The following is a 23,959-nucleotide window of genomic DNA, read 5'->3' as shown; positions in this document are numbered from 1 at the left end:
CTAGTGCCTAGTACAAAATGCTTAATAAATGTTTGTCCAAGAATGAGTCCGTTTAATCTTTTTATCCAAATGACAATTCCTTTTACGTTTGGAAATAAAGCAATAGAACATAAGCTTTTGGGTATATGTTTTTCTTTGATGCATCTGATTTTAGCAGTCTCTTGTTATATTATGACATATCATGGTTGCAGAATGGGACTCTTAAAAGTGTAAACATGAAACAAGTAATAATATTTCCGGGCTTCCCTGGTGGCGCAGTACTTAAGAATCCGCCTGCCAACGCAGGAGACAAGGGTTCGAGCCCTGGTCCGGGAAGATCCCACATGCCGCAGAGCAACTAAGCCCGTGCACCACAACTACTGAGCCCGCACTCTAGAGCCCACGAGCCACAACTACTGAGTCCATGTGCCACAACTACTGAAGCCCGTGCACCTAGAGCCTGTGCTCTGCAAGAGAAGCCACCGCAATGAGAGGCCTGTGTACCGCAACAAAGAGTAGCCCCCGCTCGCCGCAACTGAAAAGAAAGCCCAGGCTCAGCAATGAAGACCCGACACAGCCAAAAATAAATTAATTAATCAATTTAATTTAAAAGAAAAAGAAATAATATTTCCAATCATTAGGTTGGCCAAAAAAAAAAAAAACCTTGACAGTATCAAATATAGCTGGATTGAAGAAATAGGTATTTTCATAAGCTGCTGGTGGGAGAATAAACAAATGCAGCTGTTCCAAGGAAAACCTCACAGCACCAAGAGAAAGGAATATGCCCAGGCTCTCTGACCCACTGTGAGGCATCTGCCCTAGAGACTCACTCCCACAAGAGACCCCTGTAAAAGGATGTTCATGGCAGCATTATTTATAATACTGAAAGCTGGAATCAAGTTAAATGCCCATTAGCAAGGGAGTAGATAAGTAAAATGTATTTTATATGATGGAATATTACACACCATGTTTAAATAAACAAGCAAAACAAATCTATGTGTGTAAACAATGTAGAATTCAGAAACATTGTTGAGTTTTAAAAAAAGTCATGTTCAGACTGTACATATAATGTAAAAGTTTATGTCAAATAGTATGTGTAATATCTATGTGTGTTAAAGTAAAAAAAAGAAAAAACTGGATCAGAAGAAAATATACCAAATTTATATAACATTATTTCTCAACTATGGACTTCTACCGAAGAGGCATTTAAAACATGTTAGTGAAATATGTGGATATTTTTAAAAGGGTATAACTGTAAGAGGCTTCCTAAAAATATGGTTTGTTGTGAAGACTACCTAAAGATGTGTGTGTATGTGCACACACACATAAACTCGGAGGATAATAAAGTATTGTCAAAATTCTTATCCACTGAAGACACACCTTCAAAAATGCTTTTATGTGGTGGGAATGTAAATTGGTACAGCCACTACGGAGAACAGTATGGAGGTTCCTTAAAAAAACTAAAAACAGAACTTCCATATGACCCAGCAATCCCACTCCTGGGCATATACCCTGAGAAACCATAGTTCAAAAAGATGCATCACAATGTTCACTACAGCACTATTTACAATAGCCAGGACATGGAAGCAACCTAAATGTCTATCAACAGAAGAATGGATAAAGAAGATGTGGTACATATATACAATGGAATATTACTCAGCCATAAAAAAGAACAAAATAATGCCACTTGCAGCAACATGGATGGACCTAGAGATTGTCATACTGAGTGAAGTAAGTCAGATGCAGAAAGACAAATATCATGATTATCACTTATATGTGGAATCTAAAAAAGGGGGTATAAATGAACTTATTTACAAAACAGAAGTAGAGTCACAGATGTAGAAAACGAACTTATGGTTACCAGGGGATAAAGGGGGGTGAGGGATAAATAGGGAGATTGGAACTGACAATATACACACTACAATATATAAAATAGATAACTAATAGAACCTGTTGTATAGCACAGGGAACTCTACTCAATACTCTGTAGTGACCTATATGGGAAAGGAACCTGAAAAAGAATAGATACATGTGTATGTATAACAGAATCACTTTGTTGTACACCTGAAACTAATACAACATTGTAAATCAACTATAGTCCAATAAAAAGATGCTTTTATGTTATAGTTAAGTATGAGAGTCTTGTGCTAAGAAAATATCTGACCCATCCTGTTGCTGATCTTTGATACACATCGATATTCTTTTCTCACGTGTTTTCTCAAAGGACCTTCCTTATTCCACATGTATTCCCAAGGCCTATGCCAAAACACAGGCTTAAATCTGGACCTAAGCCCTGTAGTGCAGAAGATGGGGAACTGAACACAGCCTGTGCTCAGGCTTGTGAGAATTGATGGTGGTCCTCAGCCAGCACCCAAATGCCATCAAAGGCACTGAAAAAACACCACTTTCTTGACACAAACAGATGAATGGAGCAATTTCGTTTGATCTTCCACACTGGTTAACCAGCCCCCATAAAGGGAGTAGGGTGAGGATGGGGACAAGATGCTTTAAGACTCGGCTAGGTCCAACATCCTGACTGTAATTCATGATTTTGATTCATATTTAGTAACTTGGAAAAAAGCAAGAGCTTGAGTTGATGAAAGGACTCAACTGCAGAGAAGCACTGTGGTCAAAGAGCTTTTCACCCTGGCTTCACAGAGCCTGAAGTCATTAACCAATCAAGGATTTATATCTCTTCTTTTATCAGGTAATGAAATGGATTACTTTCTGGTTTCTGCTTCTGATGCTGAGTAGGCTGGAATTATGAGGAATTATTTTCTCAATGTTTTTGCAAGGGCAAATCACAAGTCTTCTTTTTCCTTGGTAGGAATCATCTTTTAAAACCAAAGATCATTAACTGAAAAAAACCAAGAATGAATGCTATAGAGCTACGTGAAATAGGTTTATGATGTGTCAGGTGAAAAAACCAACACCACCACCAGCCAGGGTGTGTATACTAAAATTGCACGAAAAACAAAAAATGATCAAAGAATGCTCCAGGATATAAAAAATACAAGAATGAATTTCAGCTTGGCCTGTTTCCAAATTATTGCAGATACTAAATAGGATACGAATTAACCTGTTTAACTTGTATACTTTTATTATGTATGCTGCTAAGAAGAAAAAAAGTATTTTTTTGTCAACTGCCCCGTTTGCAGTGCACTTTCCGTATTCTATACTGCTGAATCCTTGCAATGCCTTGATATGGACTGTGATCAATAAGGAGATGGGGGGGTGGTGAGGGCAGCACTCTGAAAGAGTAAGTCATTTGCCCAAGATGGGGCCACCAGCGAGTGGCAGGGCCTGTGGGTGTTGACTCCCAGATGGACTGAGGCCCAACCATAATCAGTGATTCAGGCTTCATGACACTGGGAATCAGTTATTCCCACCTCTGGTCTCCGTGGTATGTTTGTTTTTTTTTAAAAAACAAACTCCCAGAACTCAACACACTGCAGTATTTTTTTTTTTCCCCATGTCTGTCTCTACCACTGAATTGTGAACTCCTTTGAAAACAGGAGCTGTTGCATCTTAGCAGAGTACCTGGCACACAGTACACACTCTTATTTACTGAATTGCTCTGGTGACACTACTGTTTTTAGACTAATGTGTATTTAATTGGGCGTCCCTTTCCTCATTAGTGATGACGGAGGCGTCAAAATATTGTTGGTTGAACTTAAAAAGTTAATTGTAGGGTTTACACTTTGGATAAAGTATGGCTGTTTTTGAAATTCTAATGAGCCCCTCAAGATTACAATAGTCTTTGTTAAATAAGGCCCTGGGGTGTGAACAGACGTGTCAACATAATATGTAACAACTAATCGAATAACTTTGATAAAAATTACAGATTACACTTTTACTGACATCCATAGTTACCTCCTAGACATTGAAACAAAATATATGTGACTGAAAAAAATAAACCAGTCTCTTTGATTTCCACTAAATGTACAAATATGCTTTCCAAAAAGTCAAGTTCTTTTAGTTAGATATTTACGGTACATTTGACAGACAGAATATAATTGAGATTTACTGTATTTAAGAAAGTTTTAGTTGTAACTAGTAAAGGAAAACATTCTGGGAAACACAAAATGGAATATGAAAAAGTAGAAGACAATTATACTGTGTTTCTGGAAAGAATTTTTCTCCTTTCCATCCTTAAATAGCTATCCCAAAACACAATTTATAAAAGGGAAAATACAAAGAATTATATTGTAAAGTTCATGTATTTTTACAAATCTAAGCAAGACTGGATTCTAGAGAGAATGGAATCCATTTTGTCTACGACTTCATGTCTCAAGGGAAATTTATTATCTTTTAAGAAATAATGAATACTTTCCCACCTCTACAAAGATTCATCAACATTAACATTTTTAATAGCTCTGCTTAATTTCCACTGTATACTTAACATGCAATTTATTAACTGATACAACCTATTATAGATACTTAGATTATTTCCTTTTTCTTTTTTTCTGCAATATTTATTCTTACACATTTATCTTTGTACACTTTTCTAATGACTTTACTAGGCAAAACTCCAAAAAAAATCAAATCACTAACTCTCCTAGCAATGCATGAATCTTTTTTCTACACCTTCAACAACACTGGCTATTATCATTCTTCCTGGCTTTGACTAACAGAAAAAAAAAAAAAAGGCCTTTTGTTTTGTTAAATTTAAATTTTCCTTTCCTTAGGTTATTGTCCATTTGTATTTACTCTTCAGTAAACTGACTATTTGGGTCCTATGTTTATTTTTATAAATCAATTGGTTTAGTAATTGATTAAGTATTAATTTTAAAATATCCATCATATATTAAGGATATTAACCTTTGGTCTATTATATATTGTACATATTTTTCCCCAATCTGTCATTTACCTTTCAGTCTTATGTTGTTCTTTGTTATACAAAAGCTTTTGGTCTTTCATATTCAAATCTCTCATCTTTTCCTTTATGATTTTCATCTATATGGTGTATGTTATGCTTCCAAAATCATTCTGGATTATTATTACCCCAAATTACATAGTTATTCACCCATACTTTCTTCTAGTTTTGTTTTTGGTTTTTCCAGTTTTATATCCAGATCTGAATTCTACTTCTTATCAGCTATGTAATCTTGGGCAAGATCTCCTTCACTAGTAAAACAGGAATAATAGTTGCTCCCTTACTGGGTTGCTGGTATGATTAGATAAGGCAGTACAGTAAAGCACTTGCCATAGTGCGTGGCCATTAAAAGTCTAGAATATATTTTAGCTAATATCCATAATTAATACCATCTCTTAAATCTTTAATCAACTATAATTAATTTTGGTGCAGAAAAGGAGGTAATCATCTAATTATTTTTCCTTCAATAGTTCCTCTAACTTTGCAACAGTTCTGTGAGGCAATCCAATTTTAAAGATAAAAGACACTTACTCTTAGAAAAAAAAATTAAAGGAATCATTTATTGCTATTTCTCTAGCACCTCTAGTGGTCCCACCTTTAAAATTCCACTGACCAAATGTAATGGTGGTATACTGACACGTGACAGAAAGAAGGGGGTGTGTGAATGTGTGTGTATGTGTAGGGGGGGGTCATGATGAGAGGAAGAAGGAACAGTATCATTAATTATTATCTGGGCCAGAATACGCCAACCCATGTTGTCCAGTGGAGGAAAAATATTTACCATTTTTTTATAACATTAAGATATCTCAGAAAGGTAGAGGGAAAAAAACAACTAAATAAATCGTATCAATAAAACTGAATGCAAACAGACTCTATAGAGCTCCCCTTATTTTTTTATTCTGGTGCCTTTGTAGCTCTATGAATCCCTGGCTGGGGTTATACTTAATCAATTCTTTGGTTTGCTGACTTTCAGCCACCACTGGTAAAACAAATGATTATTTGAAAAAAGTGAAGACTGTCAACCAAAGCCTAAAAATGCCCTGTAGACGCTATACGGTCTTCTGCCCTCCTCAGCATAACCAGTTTTCCATGAAACATGAACAGTGGCTACACTTCACTCTGTGATGGACAGAAAATATGAACCATCAAAGACCCTTATACAGTCTATTAAGGAGAGTCTGGTTTATCCAAAAGACTGAAGGTGTTTTTGTTTGTTTATTTGTTTCTTTTTACTTGGTTCCTTTTTATTTTTTAAACACAGCAGTCCCTTTTTTCGGCATAGAAAAAAAGCAATTTGTCAACTGCTTTTAGAAGCTTAGTTCACACACACACACACACACACACACACACAGAGCTATTTATGCTGGAGAGTGGGAATCAGGGAATCCATAAAAGATGCACTATCCCTACCCTAAATGTTTCCTGACTCCAGTTCACACTCAAATGGGACGAAGTGCCACTTGTCTAGGGAAATACGTACCAGCCCAGAAGGGAAACAGAAGGGCAAGTTCAGAAGTCCTGAGGGGAGCAAGAGGACCTATGAGGATCTGTTTCTATCCCAGACAAACCGCACAAAGGCACAACACAGTCCAACCCAAGAGCCTGTGACTTTTCCGCAGGACCCCTGCCAGAGGGGAGATGGCCACTCTACAGAAGTCAGCTCCACGTGCCTGGCACGGGGAATCCACAGGGTCTCACTTGTTCATAACCATGACCAAGATGCCAATTTCCTCTGTGGGGTTTATGATTAGACTCCTATAGCTGTGTGGACAAATCTTAAAACCCAGGCATGCCCAAAGCAACCACAACACAATGTCAGAACAGTAGAGAAGGTTCCTGTATGGAATTTCTGCAAGCAAAGTCACAGACCTGACCCGCCCAGCCCTGAGTCATACATGATAGAGCTCTCTGAAAAGCTAACACCCTGAGTCTCCACACTTGTGTGTAACCTGTCCCTCCTGGGAATAGCAGCAATGGCCTCAAAGCTACCAGGTGTGTGCATTGGGAGCTCAGTAACCAAGGTGATTCTCTCACTGCAGCAGGGCTCTGATAGCAAAGCACAGAAGAGAAACTAGGGATGGGAAGGAAAGTGCATATCATGCATATGCTGACACCTGACTGCTTAGGAGGAACAGGGTGAAACATCACAGTGGGCTATGCTCTAGGAAATGGGAGAACAAAATAAGAGTGCATAACCTTATTTTATTCACAATCTGCATGAACCAAGGCAGTCTCACATAGATCATGGCTGATCAAAGCACTAAATATGGAGATACGAGACTGGACGTGACATGTGCACAGAATATTTCTAAGGTAGCGGCGTGGAAGAGCAGCCGGGATTTTAACACGATTCTATCATTTTAAACAGAATCCCCAGTTTTCCTTCTTTTCCCCATCTCTTTTTTCACTGGAGTTAAGAGTGAAAAAAAAAAAGGTTAAGCTCAATATTTATGATCTGGAGTTCCTGGGCATGCGCGTCTGGGAGGGTGTTTTTCCACTCCTAACCGGGCTGACAGCACTAGCGACTGTGATGAGTCTGGACTTGGCAGGTGGCCCAGCTCTAAATCCGAGCACCTGGACGGTGCAAGGCCAGTCAGGCACCTCACACATACCTGAAGGGGCGAGGAACGCCGAACCTGGACGAGGTTTCAGGCAATCTCTCCCTCAAACAGTGCAACTCTCAGAAACTGTCACATGTGGTGACTTTAAACCTGGTTTAAGTTAAATGACCCAAAACTACAGAGCTTAGATAAAGGAACTAGGGCTTTAAAGGCTTGACTTGATGATAGGAGATTTAAGTTTTAATAAACTATAGAAGATTGCCATTAAGGGGCTTGGTAAAACGACCCTGAGAACCTGGGCCTGGAGGGTAAAGGTAGACACGGGGCCATTTTCCACAGTGGCACCTGGGAGCTATCAGCACTGCAGTCCTCAGGAGTTTTCCTTGCAGCACGGCCTGGGTGACTCGCCCAGATGGATGTTTCCACCCCCTGACAGCGCTGGGGCCAGTCATGAGCTGGCAGTGAACCTCAGCTCCTTTCTTTGTTGCCGTGTAAAGTGGCTGAGTCACAGAGGAGGGGTCAGGCGTCGGGGCCCCGGATGAAAGAGCTGTGAGGACTGTCTCACAGAGAATGCATTTTGGAGTGATTCAGGAAGGTACTTTCACATATAACAACTGCTGAAAAAGGAGCTGTTCTTCACCTCTACCTGCTCGACAGTGTTTGCCACTGTGTTTCTCTGACACAGAGGCAGACCTGACTCAATATCTCTTCTGGACTGTGGGGTGCACAAGATTGACAGCACTTGAGGGAAGGTGAGAACAAAGCCCAAACCAAACACAGGCATTCAGGACTCTGGAGAACTTCTGACAGGAGGGAGAATGTTAATAGTATTATCCCTGGCTAGCTTCCAAGCCAGAGTACTCCAATAACATGATTCCCTAGGCACAGCCTCTTGTTGGGATGAGAGAGAAGAGAGGAGGGCCTGGGATTGCAGTAGAATCTATAAAATCTTCACACATAACTGTCATTGACCCAAATCCACATTTACCACCGCTTTCAGCTCTCTTACCAGTGGCAGGGCCTCTCTGAACCTCAGTTTCCTCATCTGTAAAATGGGGGCAATATCAGTTTCTACTAATTTGGTGTTTTGACAATTAAATGACCTGCTGCAGATAAAGGGATGAGCACAGTGCTGGGAAACTAGTGCTCAGAACTCTATTGTCTATAGTTGTTATTATTATCCACCCCTCTAAACACACTTAACTAAGTTAAGTGATGTCTCTGGGCGCCAAGAAATACTCTAAGGAATAGATGTCGACAAAGAAAGGAAAGTGGAAGAAGGCAGCGTTGGGTGGGATTAAAAAATCTGGGAGTAGAGGTGAGAAGAAAGAGAAGCATACACACACACTCTTGTAAAAAATTTAACAGTGTCAGCCTAGCTTACTTTATCTCAGAGAAATTTTTCTTAACTGACCTTCACTTACCCGATTCTCTCAACTAACATTCTCTCTTCCATCTGTAAAATACACTGATGGCTTACTGCACACTAAATCACCCAACTGGTAGACAACTCTCTGGACTCCCACCAGCTGAGTTAGGTTCTCACAAAGGGTCAGTTGTGTTTGCTCCTGAACTGGTTTGTGTCAGTTACACTTCTCTGTAATTACATAACTAACAAATGCAAAAAGAGAGTTGCTGGTTCTAAGAAAACTAGTCTGGATGCTGAGGAACAACTGGATAAAGGTGAGCCCCTAAAGGACTGTCAGGTTAGGTATGGATAAGAATTTGTAAGACTGTAAAAGAGAAAGAAAAATCTAGAAGGATTCTGCAGTCAGTGTTTCATAAATGTCTTTTAAGATGGCATGCACCATTTATAGTGAATCTCTAACAAACTTTTCACATAGTCAACTACTACTGCTTCTCATAACCACAGGGAAAACTTCCACAGTTTTGATAAACTTAACAGCTAACAATTACTGAGTATTTATTCTACACAAGACACTTGCTGAGGTCTTCATATACACTTGAATAGTAAAATAATGAATCAATACAATATGCTCTAACAAATATTTTGGAAGTCTGCTTAAAAAACTGGTTCTATTTTGGCTACTGTCAACTTTTAGAATGTAAATTTTGATGCACAGTTAAACAATATGAAACAGAAACCATTTCTACCTCTGAGCCCATAAACGCTCCCATCATAGGAACAGAATCAAACATGGCTATTCTCCCCACGGCAATAGCCATAGCTAGGAGGCACTCAGCTGTCCCTTCACGGTACAAAGCAACGTTAGCAGAACAAGAATCAGACGTAGAACGTTTCTCCTGAATTGCAAGGTATTACAATGCCTGAAAACACAGGTTTCAGCAAATCTGAGCGACATACCATATGGTGAGAACTGTCATATAATTTGTAAGTCAACAGTTTAGAATCTCTCAGGTCAGGAAATGTTCTTGTCCATATAGATACCCAGATATGCCACCACTAGACTGATTTTTATTTTTGGTATGAAGATTTATAGAAAAACAGGTTTATGAAAAATATTCTCCTGCTAGGAAGAAAAGCAAAACCAAGGTTACTGGAAGTCATTGTTATTTAACCAACATGACACATTTTAGACAGTGATAAAAAATGTATTGATTTATTATCGAGAAGGCCTTAAATGAAATTAGTAGTGATTTAAACATTTTAAAAGGCCTATTATCTGTTATGATGCTCTCAAGTTTATCAGTATTCACTATAATAACATTATAATCCTAAATGTTGATCTACGGGTTTTTTTGTTTGTTTGTTTTTTAGTGGGCCTCTCACTGTTGTGGCCTCTCCCGTTGCGGAGCACAGGCTCCGGACGCGCAGGCTCAGCGGCCATGGCTCATGGGCCCAGCTGCTCCGCGGCATGTGGCATCCTCCCGGACCAGGACACGAACCCGAGTCCCCCGCATCGGCAGGCAGACTCTCAACCACTGCGCCACCAGGGAAGTCCCTGATTTATGTTTATGTGTATGTATATATGGGCTTGGGGAGAGGAAACGGATTTATGTAGAAATCCCATGCTGTGGGTGCCTAATTTTGCAGGTTACTTCTGCTTTTTCTTAGCCCTGGCACAAGGGTTTTTGCTTAAAGATTCAGAATTATGCGCAGACTTGCTAACCAAAAGGTGGTAATAAGAGATAATATATTTAAATTGTGAAATGTCTCAAAGCATGATTCAATGCAATTCAAATGGCTTAACAAACAAGCCTTTGATCTGACTCTGAAAAGTCCACTGCAACAGCTGTGTGGCCAGCATAAAATGTCTGATTCATGTTTAATCTGAGAGCTGGAAGAGATCTGAGATCATTCTAGGCAATATATTCTCCTTCCACAGATGAAGAAACAGACATCCCCAAAGTTTAGCAGTTTGTGACAAAACCAGGTCTCATAAATACCAGCACACACAATGCATTTTCTCTCCAAAGGACTGATGCTACTATCCTTACTACTGCTACAACGTGACAGTGATAAAGATGATGATAAATATTTTTTAAATTTAGTTATTTATTTATTTTTGGCTGCATTGGGTCTTCGTTGCTGCACGCAGGCTTTCTCTAGTTGCGGCGAGCAGGGGCTACTCTTCGCTGCGGGGCGTGGGCTTCTCATTGCAGTGGCTTCTCTTGCTGCGGAGCACAGGCTCTAGAGTGCAGGCTCAGTAGCTGTGGCACACGGGCGTGGCTCCCGGGCTCTAGAGCGTAGGCTCAGTAGTTGTGGCGGAGGGGCTTAGTTGCTCCGCGGCATGTGGGATCTTCCCGGACCAGGGCTTGAACCCATGTCCCCTGCCTTGGCAGGCGGATTCTTAACCACTGCACCACCAGGGAAGCCCCATGATAAATATTAAGTGAGCATCTCCTGTGGTTTAAGTACTTTACATGAACAGGTCATTTAGTCCTCAAATCAACCCTATGAGATCAGAACTATTATCAGCCTTATTTAACCTAAGAGGAAACAAAACTCACCAGACCTTACATAGATAAAAGGTGGGGGAGGCAGGACTGGAACCCAGGCAGTTCAATTAAAAAGCCCACATGCTTCCACCACTCCACCCAACCCAATGCAGTGCCATTACACCTACTATAGAATTATGGGTTTCTAAATCAGTCTGAGAGTGGAAGCTCTTGCTTGCTATAGCTTTTAATGAGTAGAGTAACATAAAACATAATTGAGAATTTAACATTTGACACACCCCATGAAACTGAGAGCCTCTCTTTGCTCTTTCAATCCATGCACTCATCTGTTTCTCTCCCCTCTCCCTCCTCCTCTCTGCTCCCCAAGTTTTGAGAGCTGCCTCAAGAGCTCTGATTCAGTATCAATGATGCCATTATTCATGGAGTCTGACAAATAGGTCAGTTTCAGGAACTATGTGCTTCCCCTTCTCTGTTTCTTCTATGTCCCATCAGAGAATGAATACTTCTATCTTAATGTTTCTATTCACAATTAAGAAGGAATTGCTTTTTTTTTTTAATTAAAGAGAAGGGAAATCAAACTACACTCCAATATAAAATAAAAATTAAATTTAAAAAAAGAGAAAGGAAATCATATTAGTATAGAAACCAATCAACTAATCTACTAGTGATATATTCACTAGGCAAATTATTTACAATGAGTGCAAAAAACTCTGAAAGAATAATAAGCAAGAATTTTACTTTTTGCTGAGGTGGTCACAGAATTTGTACAATAATGGCGATACCTAAAGAGTAAGAAACTGTCTCCTCACCTTTTGTAAACAGACTCTGCTCCATCGACCAAGAGAACCCTATTTCAGGGTTAATACCAGAAACATGGTATTAGATGTGATCACGCAAGCTAAAATTTAGTAAAGTTTAAGCTATCAAAATGTTTAAAAATCATTTTTATCTTTTAAAATACTTCGGCACATACTATTTGTAATGAAGAGCTACAGAAATCGAGTTTCACATTTTAGTTTTATCATCTGTGCTTAATAAAATTATCTCTAGTAAAAAAAAAAAAGTTTGTCCTACATTCAGAGGTATGAGTGATACACTGCAGAAAGCTAGAATGGTCTCTATGGGCAGTAATGGAGGATGTGATTGTAGAGATATGGAAAAGAAAGAGAAAAACAATCTTCCTAAAGCATTATTTTAACCCCATTACTCCAATAGCCCCTCCCCTATTTTTCACCATATCATCTACATTTCTTAGTCTAGCTTTTAAACTTTCTTATTATTTGGCCTCACTTAACACGTAAAAGTAGGTCTCCCACTGATTCCCCCCAAAATGCATCTTTTGCTCAGACCAGTGTTATACACCATGCTCACTCCTACTTCTGCATCCTCACTTACAGAAAAGCCAAACGAAGTATCATTTATGGGCACCTTCCACTGGTCAGCTCATTAAGTTACCTACTGAACCCTTATTACAACATGTAAGATAGGTATTATCACTGCCATGTTTCCCATTTTACAGGAAAGAAATTGTAACTCAGAGAGATTAAATTGTCTAAGAGAACCAAAGCAAGCTTCCTGAGACTTAAACCCAGGGTGGAGTTCAGAGTCCGTGTGCTTTCCTTGACACTGTATTGCTTCCTCTCGTCTGGATGCCCTCCATACTGCCCCGTGGCTAAATCTATGCTAAACTTTTATGTCCAGTTTCAGTCCCATCTCCTCTATGATGCCTTCCCAGGCAACTTCAGTCTTTCCACATTTTGCCTCTCCTTGGGTTTTCTGTAGTACTTAAAACCTGTAAAATTTAGAGTTTAAATATCTCAAAATGTTTACTGTTGTTTGTCATGCATTCTTCTGCTTTCCAACTTAGGTTGTAATTTCTCAAGGGCTTCCGAGGCTGCACACACAGTAGAAGTTTCATGAATACTTAAGGAACTATTCTGAGACTTTCTGGCTTCCTAGGTTGAATAAAAAGAAACACTGGGCTGGAGCATAGAAGGGGTGGTGGGGAGTCAGGGAGCAGAGGGTGGGGAAGGTAGATGGGGTTATAAAATAAAGGATCTTAAATGTCATCCAAAGAGTACAGATTTTTATCTATAAGGGATGAGGAGTCCTCTGAAGTATCTGACAATTGCCTAAGAGTTCTAATACAGGGAGCTATATCTGACTATATCCTGAATAATATCAACTGAACAGAGTGAGAGATTGGACTTTGTATAGCCATAGCATTTGTCCTCATCTGGTTCTGTCACAGTATGAAGTGTTTTACTTTTGTTTATTTAAATCCAAAAGCACACACCCAGCACAAAATTATACTGTGCTAACAGTCAAGGCCGACTCTCCTAGACTCTGTAGAATTTATTATATAGACTCCCAAAGGACGGATAAAAAGACAAATTAATTACAACCAATATGAAGAACTATTTACTCACATTAATAAAATACATTGCTGAAGTTGCAGGAATGATGTTTGGAAAGAAAGGCTAATTTACCCAATGTGAGCAATGGAAGGAATCTTCCTAACTCCAGCCATTAACTTTTGAAAAAATTATACATCAAATAATTTCTCAACAGATTTGCTTTATGCAGCAAGGAAAAGGCTATCAATAAACAAAATTTCCTGTAAGCAAGTAACTTCTTTTACCCTCTAATCTTTTAAGATCTACATCCTCTCCATCACCCCCTCACTGTTTTTCTTTCTTCCTTCCTTCCTTCCTCTTTCTTTCAATATTTCTTTCTCTCTTTCGTAAATGGTAAAGTCATTCAGCTGACATTCTTATAAGTAGAAATAAGGAGAAAATGCTCATTAAGACTGTATATCTAAGAAAAAGGGGTCACAGTCAGAAGGGAAGGAACGAAGACTTCCTCCACTAAAACAAATGCTTCCCTCTTGAGCTAAAGTAATTTTAACTCCTAGGAAAGGTGAAGATTCACCTGTGATCACAAATAAAATTCAGTCTTCTGTATCTAATGGAGTAGGGATAAAATGCCTCAAGGAAGGAACAATACCAAAATGTGGGGCCTTGCGGCAACGTTTCCCCGAGGAACGTACAGTTTTAGTTCACATCACCACTGACTACTTCAGAACACTCAGGACGCGAGGGGGCCCTGGAAACCAACAGCATCTGCGCTTTGCTTGCTTAAGCGCAGCAGTGCCTTCCCTGAAAGTTAGAGGCAAGGGAAGGCACAGCACATTAAACCTCCTCTTCGTGTAAGAACCACAACAGCTTCCGCTGACGGCCTGAGGTGGTTCCTCGTTATCTCTAATCCTTGGAACACCTCTGAGGACACTTCATACCCCCTTTACAGGTAAAGAACCTGAAGCTTAAAGAGTTTGGGAAAAAACCTGTCCGAGGCTTCTCAGCAAGTAAATGGCTGAACCAGATCCTAAAACCAAACCTTACTGACTTCAAAGCCCACGTGCCAGAATTGGAAAGAATGAGTGCGAATTTTATGGGAAAAACAGAGCTCCAGAATAATTAAAGAAAACAGACATAACGGAAGAAGAGGCCAGAGGCCCAACCGTCAAGTGCAGAGAGAGCGCCAACTTACCAGCATATTTTGTAGTGTTAGATTCATCCATGGACCAAAAGCAATAATCAAACGCAAATACCTGAATGAAAGAACAAAACGTTAAACTTAAAAATTAATTAACTTCCATGAGTAAATCAGACTGAAAAAAAATTCACTGATGAAGATGAGGGTGCCTGATACTGTCTTATTAAAAAAAAACCAAAAAAGCGAAAAAACACCATAGGTTTGATGCTTTATTAACCCTGAAGTTTCTTTCAGACTAAATTGATGGTTATTTTCTTGTATTAGACTCAGTTGCATATAGAAATTGCTACTTATCCATAATTCAAACAAGGAGATATCTTAGCCAAAATTTTTTAATGATACATTTAGTGAGAAAGAATAATGGCTTCTCTCCCAAGTCTATGGTTCCAGCGTCTGCTGAAACTCTCCAGCCAGACCTTCCGTGGCTTCACAAGAAACACTAAAGTGATCAACTTTCATTTAAACCAGTTCCTTCTAACTTTCCATGATGCTACCATTTCTAGCATAGCCAAAACTTTGTCAAAACTCCCCACGTTCCCGGAAATCTTGGACTCCCAGTCTTGGGCCAAGTATTGTTAATAAATCAATAATTCTGGGGCTTCCCTAGTGGCGCAGTGGTTGAGAATCCGCCTGCCAATGCAGGGAACACGGGTTCGTGCCCCGGTTCAGGAAGATCCCACATGCCGTGGAGCAGCTGGGCCCGTGAGCCATGGCCGCTGAGCCTGCGCGTCCGGAGCCTGTGCTCCGCAGCAGGAGAGGCCACAACAGTGAGAGGCCCGCGTACCGCAAGAAAAAGAAAATTGAGTAAGATTTTTTAAAAAAAATCAATAATTCACTCTCGCATGCTTTAGTTTTCTGCAGTAGTTACTGAATGCCTGCTATGTACTAGGAATGGCTGATGCTGCCTCCATAAGGACACACATCTAATGTTTTCCATGCATATGACCACCACTCATGTTCCAGCCATCATTAGCAAATGCGTCGGGCAACGTTCCCCAAAGTGCACACCAAGGAACAGCAGTTTCATGAGACAGTCCATGAAATAAAGATTACATCATCCAGAAATGGTACATATTTTACCCTGCTTAAGATTTTCTATGCGATTCTCAATATTAAAGTCTCTGAAAAGTCCTCCAGCAAATAAACCCATTTAGTTGTGTAACTTTTTTTTTTTTTTTTTTGCGGTACGCAGGCCTCTCACTGTTGTGGCCTCTCCCGTTGCGGAGCACTGGCTCCGGACGCGCAGGCTCAGCGGCCACAGCTCACAGGCCCAGCCGCTCCACAGCATGTGGGATCTTCCCAGACCGGGGCACGAACCTGTGTCCCCTGCATCGGCAGGCGGACTCTCAACCACTGCGCCACCAGGGAAGCCCTGTGTAACTTTTTTATTTCTCAATTACTTTTGGTGAGGAGAGTAACACCTATTAACATGCCTTGAAACTAGTGTTTCTCAGCATACTCCTCAAGCAAACTGGCTCAGGTGACTCAGAGGTGACTTTCACAGGCTCCTTGTTACAGCCTTCCCCCGCTTGCAACTCTAATGGTAAATTACAATCCTAAAGGGACAGAGACCCTTTAATGCTTAATCATTGCCAAGGGATCGTAAGCACTGAGCAATCAGAATCCAAGCACTTTGACCTGGCACTTGAGACTGGCCATATGAGACCCTTCCAGCCTATGTCCCTGTCCCCCAACTTCCTTAAGCTTCAGCTGAACTTTCCGTACCTTGGAGTTGCTAAGGACAATTCCACCTCTGTCATTTTCTTTATTTCCACCCTTCAGAATGCTTCATACTCCTTAAGGCCCAGTTCAATATATTTTTCTTCCAGGAAGTATTCCTTGGTTAAACCCAAAGGAATTTGCTTTCTCTTCTCTGAACTCTCACAACACTGTTTAATCCTTTTTTGGTGTGACTCCTATCCCGATTATTTTATTTTTCACTTATCATGTATATGATGTGTGCATATGTTTTATCTCCCCTGGTAGACAAAGATCCTTAAAAGCAGGAACAATACCTAATTCATATTTGTATCCTGCAATGTCCATAGTAGTTGCTTTGTAATTATTTATTAAATGATTACTGTCATTGAGAACTTGCAAGAAAGAAGGGACTTTTCACATCATCAAAAGACTAAATTATGCTCTGAATAGTTTCAGCACTACATGTACTTTGATGTTTTTAAAACTGATTCAGGTACACACACAACTTACATCGTCAACGTCAAATCCAAATTCAGTTTTGTTATTTATACAAACATTCACTCTGGTCTTATGACAACCAAGGTTAAAACGAACAGCTATGAAACAATAGTTTCAGCCAACAGAGTGTGAAATATTTACTGCATTCAAGGGCTCTTCCAAAGACTTGAGAGACCACACAGGCGTAATCCAGTTAATCTTCCTGCCTCAAGGCAGGACTGAACTTCAACACTTCTGAGATGAAGATCTGTCGTGTTTTTAAACATTTCCAGAAAAGGAGATTCTACAACCTCCCTTTAATGGCATCTTATAACACTTAACTTTCAACCCCAGGACATTTTCCTTTCCTTTTGACCTAAATCAACTTTCCTTACTTTAAATGGCCAACAGAGGTTACTTTCCAATTTCGAGGTATGTTCATTGTTTCCCTCTAAAGTCTTAATGAATTCCTCTTAGTAGTTGCTACATACAGTGAAATGATCATTTATTTCCTGTAGGTTAATTTTTCCTACCTACCTAAAACCTGTATTTACCAGCTTGCTATTTTGCATACAAGCTTAGAAAGCTAGAGGTTTACATTCACAGTAATGTTACTTGAAATAAAATGAAATCCACCCCAAAACTGGGGGGTCTACCCTTAGTAATAATCATTCCAAATTCTTTGCCAACTTTCATTTCTAACAGACCGTTAATAGTCTAAAGTTGTTTTTGCTCGTAAAAAGGAAGATAACAATTTTTCATTTTAGGCATTCACCCTCCCAAATTCAGACAAATGTTAAAACTCTGCAGAGGAGAAAGGGCCCTGATAGTACTGGCAGACATAATTGTTCTTTTCTTGCCAAAAACTGGCCTCTCCCTGAACTGAATTATGTCTCTAATTTCAAAACCTTTGATCACAAGCATTTCAGAATGGTCATCTCCCTCAAACCAGTCATGGAGTACAGGTTATGCTTTTACTCAACATTTATCAGTAAGAAAGTTGAAGACCAGATATCTGAAGGATTTCCCTAAAAACTCAAAGCAACTGAAAAGATTCTTGTTATCATTTTTTTATTTAATGCAGGTTACCAGTGATCCCCCTCCTCCTATGAAATTCCACAGCATTCTATAGCTCCCGTGGCACTAGTTCACATGTGCTCCTGTTTTATGGCTTAGTTCAACTGGTGTGGGTCTCACCTCCACTCAAAGGTGAACCCGTTGGGGGCAGGAGCTTTGTCTCATGCTAGTGCCTGGGTCAGCACCTCATACAGAGCAGCCACTGTATGTAACATTTTTTCAATAAATAAACATAATACCAGGAGAAGAAGTTGGAATGCAGATAAGAACACGGAATGAACATGATAAACTGTTATGAAAACGTAGAAGTTCAAACTGCAAGATAGATTTTTAGTGTTGCATTACTTTCAGATGCACATTTTCGGGAAACTTGATTCCTTCAAGGGTCAAATACAGTTTTGGTCACTAGATGAGTCCTCTTCAGCACCATCATTCCAGGGTTCATGTGGATAAACAAGAATGGCCACATCAAGTATAATTTGTAGTTTGCACAGAATTAGAACAATTATCTGTTGCTAGAATAATTATTTGGTATGACTGTTATGAAAACAGTGTTAAAGATGTTTAAAATAATTTCTTTGTCTTAGGTAGCCCCATCATTTCCCTTGCAATCTTCTTAGTACTATAAACTAGTATTCACAAACTATTATCTTTCTTTTCATGGCTAAAAATTTAATTATAATTTAATCACAAAGATTTGTAACAAAAGAGGACATGATTTTCTTATTTTCTAATACAAAATCATTGACATTTCAAAAGAGATAACAAAACCATTTTCTTGAATTATTCTTTAGAAACTAAACACTTCAAATAAAATAATTTTCTTCAAAGCCAGCACATTATACTAGAGAAATATATTTACTCAAGACTTCTAACTAATTTCATTAGAATTCCTAAATGTTTATTTCACCTATTCATTATGAAGTCACTAGTATCTTAGACTATGGCAGACGAAGGACTTCTTTTTTTTTTTTTACACATCTTTATTGGAGTATCACTGCTTTACAATGGTGTGTTAGTTTCTGCTGTATAACAAAGTGAATCAGCTATACATATTCTCTTGCGTCACTCTCCCCCCCTCCCTATCCCACCCCTCTGGGGGTCACAAAGCACTGAGCTGATCTCCCTGTGCTATGTGACTGCTTCCCACTAGCTATCTATTTTACATTTGGTAGTATATATAAGTCCCTGCCACTCTCTCACTTCGTCCCAGCTTACACTTGCCCCTCCCCGTGTCCTCAAATCCATTCTCTACGTCTGCATCTTTATTCCTGTCCTGCCCCTAGGTTCATCAGAACCATTTATTTTTTTTAGATTCCAATTATATGTGTTAGGATACGGTATTTGTTTTTCTCTTTCTGACTTACTTCACCCTGTAGGACAGACTGTAGGTCCATCCACCTCACTACAAAGAACTCAATTTCGTTTCTTTCTATGGCTGAGTAATATTCCATTGTATATATGCGCCACATCTTCTTTATCCATTTATCTGTGGATGGACACTTAGGTTGTTTCCATGTCCTGGCTATCGTAAATAGAGCTGCAATGAACATTGTGGTACATGACTCTTCTTGAATTATGGTTTTCTCAGGGTATATGCCCAGTAGTGGGATTGCTGGGTCGTATGGTAGTTCTGTTTTTACTAAGGGACCTCCATACTGTTCTCCATAGTGGCTGTATCAATTTACATTCCCACCAAGAGTGCAAGAGGGTTCCCTTTTCTCCACACCCTCTCCAATATTTATTGTTCGTAGATTCTTTGATGATGGACATTCTGACTGGTGTGAGACTGTAGTTTTGATTTGCACTTCTCTAATGATTAGCGATGTTGAGCATTCTTTCATGTGTGTTTGTTGGCAATCTGTATGTCTTCTTGGGAGAAATGTCTATTTAGGTGTGCTGCCCATTTTTGGATTGAGTTGTTTGTTTTTTTGATATTGAGCTACATGAGCTGCTTGTAAATTTTGGACATTAATCCTTTGTCAGTTGCTTCATTTGCAAATATTTTCTCCCATTCTGAGGGTTGTCTTTTCGACTTATGTTTTCCTTTGTTGTGCAAAAGCTTTTAAGTTTCATTAGGTCTCATTTGTTGATATTTGTTTTTATTTCCATTTCTCTAGGAGGTGTGTCAGAAAGGATCTTCCTGTGATTTATGTCACAGAATGTTCTGCCTATGTTTTCCTCTAAGAGTTTTATAGTGTCTGGCCTTACATTTAGGTCTTTAATCCATTTTGAGCTTATTTTTGTGTATGGTGTTACGGAGTGTTCTAATTTCATTCTTTTAAACGTAGCTATCCAGTTTTCCCAGCACCACTTATTGAAGAGGCTGTCTTTTCTCCATTGTATATTCTTGCCTCCTTTACCAAAAATAAGGTGACCATATGTCCGTGGGTTTATCTCTGTGCCTTCTATCCTGTTCCACTGATCTATATTTCTGTTTTTGTCCCAGTACCAGACTGTCTTGATTATTGTAGCTTTGTAGTATAGTCTGAAGTCAGGGAGCCTGAATCCTTCAGCTCCGTTCTTCTTTCTCAAGATTGCTTTGGCTATTCGGGGTCTTTTGTGGCTCCAAACAAATTGTGAAATTTTTTGTTCTAGTTCTGTGAAAAATGCCATTCAAAGTTTGATAGGGATTGCATTGAATCTGTATATTGCTTTAGGTAGTATAGTCATTTTCATAATGTTGATTCTTCCAATCCAAGAACATGGTATATCTCTCCATCTGTTTGTATCATCTTTAATTGCTTTCATTAGTGTCTTATAGTTTTCTGCATACAAGTCTTTTGTCTCCTTAGGTAGGTTTATTCCTAGGCATTTTATTCTTTTTGTTGAAGTGGTAAATAGCAGTGTTTCCTTAATTTCTCTTTGAGATGTTTCATCATTAGTGTACAGGAATGCAGGAGATTTCTGTGCATTAATTTTGTATCCTGCTACTTTACCAAATTCACTGATTAGCTCTAGTAGTTTCCTGGTAGAGCCTTTAGGATTCTCTACATATAGCATTATGTCATCTGCAAACAGTGAGAGCTTTACTGCTTCTTTTCTGACTTGGATTCCTTTTATTTCTTTTCCTTCTCTGATTGCTGTGGCTAAAACCTCCAAAACTATGTTGAATAATAGTGGTGAGAGTGGGCAACCTTGTCTAGCTCCTGATCTTAATGGAAATGGTTTCAGGTTTTCACCATTGAGAACGATGTTGGCTGTGGGTTTGTCATATATGGCCTTTATTATGTTGAGGTAGGTTCCCTCTATGCCTACTTTCTGGAGGGTTTTTACCATAAATGGGTGTTGAATTTTGTTGAAAGCTTTTTCTGCATCCATTGAGATAACCATGTGGTTTTTATCCTTCAATCTGGTAATATGGTGTATCACATTGATTGACTTGCATATATTGAAGAATCCTTGCATTCCTGGGATAAACCCCACTTGATCATAGTGTATGATCCTTTTAATATGCTGTTGGATTCTGTTTGCTAGTCCTTTGTTGAGGATTTTTGCATCTATGTTCATCAGTGATATTGGCCTGTAGTTTTCTTTCTTTGTGACATTTTTGTCTGGTTTTGGTGTCAGGGGGATGCTGGTCTCGTATAATGAGTTGGGGAGTGTTCCTCCCTCTGCTATACTTTGGAAGAGTTTGAGAAGGATAGGTGTTAGCTCTTCTCTAAATTTTTGATAGAATTTGCCTGTGAAGCCATCTGGTCCTGGGCTTTTGTCTGTTGGAAGATTTTTAATCACAGTTTCAATTTCAGAGCGTGTGATTGGTCTGTTCATATTTTCTATTTCTTCCTGGTTCAGTCTCGGAAGGTTGTGCTTTTCTAAGAATTTGTCCATTTCTTCCAGGTTGTCCATTTTATTGGCACAGAGTTGCTTGTAGTAATCTCTCATGACCCTTTGTATTTCTGCAGTGTCAGTTGTTACTTCTCCTTTTTCATTTCTAATTCTATTGATTTGAGTCTTCCCTCTTTTTTTCTTGATAAATCTGGCTAATGGTTTATCAATGTTGGTTATTTACTCAAAGAACCAGCTTTTAGCTTTATTGATCTTTGCTATCATTTCCTTCATTTCTTTTTCATTTATTTCTGATCTGATCTTTATGATTTCTTTCCTTCTGCTAACTTTGGGGTTTTTTTGTTCTTCTTTCTCTAATTCCTTTAGGTGTATGGTTAGGTTGTTTATCTGAGCTTTTTCTTGTTTCTTGAGGTAGGATTGTATTGCTATAAATTTCCCTCTTAGAACTGCTTTGGCTGCATCCCATAGGTTTTGGGTCATCATGTTTTCCTTGTCATTTGTTTCTAGATATTTTTTGATTTCCTGTTTGATTTCCTCAGTGATCTCTTGGTTACTTAGTAGTGTACTGTTTAGCCTCCATGTGTTTGTATTTTTTACAGTTTTTTTCCTGTAATTGATATCTAGTCTCATTGCATTGTGGTTGGAAAAGATACTTGATACAATTTCAGTTTTCTTAAATTTACCAAGGCTTGGCTTGTGACCCAAGATATGATCTATCCTGGAGAATGTTCCATGAGCACTTGAGAAGAATATGTATTCTGTTGTTTTTGTATGGAATGTCCTATAAATATCAATTAAGTCCATCTTGTTTAATGTATCATTTAAAGCTTGTGTTTCCTTATTGATTTTTATTGTGGATGATTTGTCCATTGGTGAAAGTGGGGTGTTAAAGTTCCCTACTATGATTGTGTTACTGTCGATTTCCCCTTTTATGGCTGTTAGCATTTGCCTTAAGTATTGAGGTGCTCCTATGTTGGGTGCATAAACATTTACAATTGTTATTATCTTCTTCTTGGATGGATCCCTTGACCATCATGTAGAGTCCTTCTTTGTCTCTTGTAGTAGTCTTTATTTTAAAGTCTATTTTGTCTGATATGAGAATTGCTACTCCAGCTTTCTTTTGATTTCCATTTGCATGGAATATCTTTTTCCATCCCCTTACTTTCAGTCTGTATGTGTCCCTCGGTCTGAAGTGGGTCTCTAGTAGACAGCATATATATGAGTCTTGTTTTTGTATCCATTCAGCCAGTCTATGTCTTTTGGTGGGAGCATTTAATCCATTTACATTTAAGGTAGTTATCAATATGTATGTTCCTATTACCATTTTCTTAATTGTTTTGGGTTTGTTATTGTACGCCTTTTTCTTCTCTTGTGTTTTCTGCCTAGAGAAGTTCCTTTAGCATTTATTGTAAAGCTGGTTTGGTGGTGCTGAATTCTCTTAGCTTTTGCTTGTATGCAAAGGTTTTAAGTTCTCCGTCGAATCTGAATGAGATCCTTGCTGGGTAATCTTGGTTGTAGGTTTTTCCCTTTCATCACTTTAAATATGTCCTGCCACTCCCTTCTGGCTTGCAGAGTTTCTGCTGAAAGATCAGCTGTTAACCTTATGGGGATTTCCCTGTATACCTGTTGTTTTTCTCTTGCTGCTTTTAATATTTTTTCTTTGTATTTAATTTTTGATAGTTTGATTAATATGTGTCTTGGTGTGTTTCTCCTTGGACTTATCCTGCATGGGACTCTCTGTGCTTCCTGGACTTGATTAACTATTTCCTTTCCCATATTAGGGAAGTCTTCAACTATAATCTCTTCAAATATTTTCTCAGTCCCTTTCTTTTTCTCTTCTTCTTTTAGGACCCGTATAATTCGAACGTTGGTCCATCTAATGTTGTCCCAGAGGTCTCTCAGACTGTCCTCAATTCTTTTCATTCTTTTTTCTTTATTCTGCTCTGCAGTAGTTATTTCACTATTTTATCTTCCAGGTCACTTATCCGTTCTTCTGTCTCAGTTATTCTGCTATTGATCCCTTCTAGAGAATTTTAAATTTCATTTATTGTGTTGTTCATCT

The 23,959-nt window shown here is 38.9% G+C and overlaps 1 protein-coding gene across 1 annotated transcript in view; it reads right to left on the bottom strand.

Annotated features, from left to right (window-relative positions):
- Positions 1–23,959, bottom strand: part of KIF13A (kinesin family member 13A) — a 213,883-nt gene that overhangs the window by 84,659 nt on the left and 105,265 nt on the right. Inside the window, 1 exon segment of the mRNA XM_060307207.1 lies at positions 14,848–14,908. Within this exon segment, the coding sequence (XP_060163190.1) occupies positions 14,848–14,908 (61 nt within the window).

This window comes from Globicephala melas, chromosome 11 (genome assembly GCF_963455315.2).
Source record: "Globicephala melas chromosome 11, mGloMel1.2, whole genome shotgun sequence".
Lineage (NCBI taxonomy): Eukaryota > Metazoa > Chordata > Mammalia > Artiodactyla > Delphinidae > Globicephala > Globicephala melas.
The sequence above is the reverse complement of the archived record's forward strand: the minus strand, read 5'-3'. Positions and strand labels throughout refer to the sequence as shown.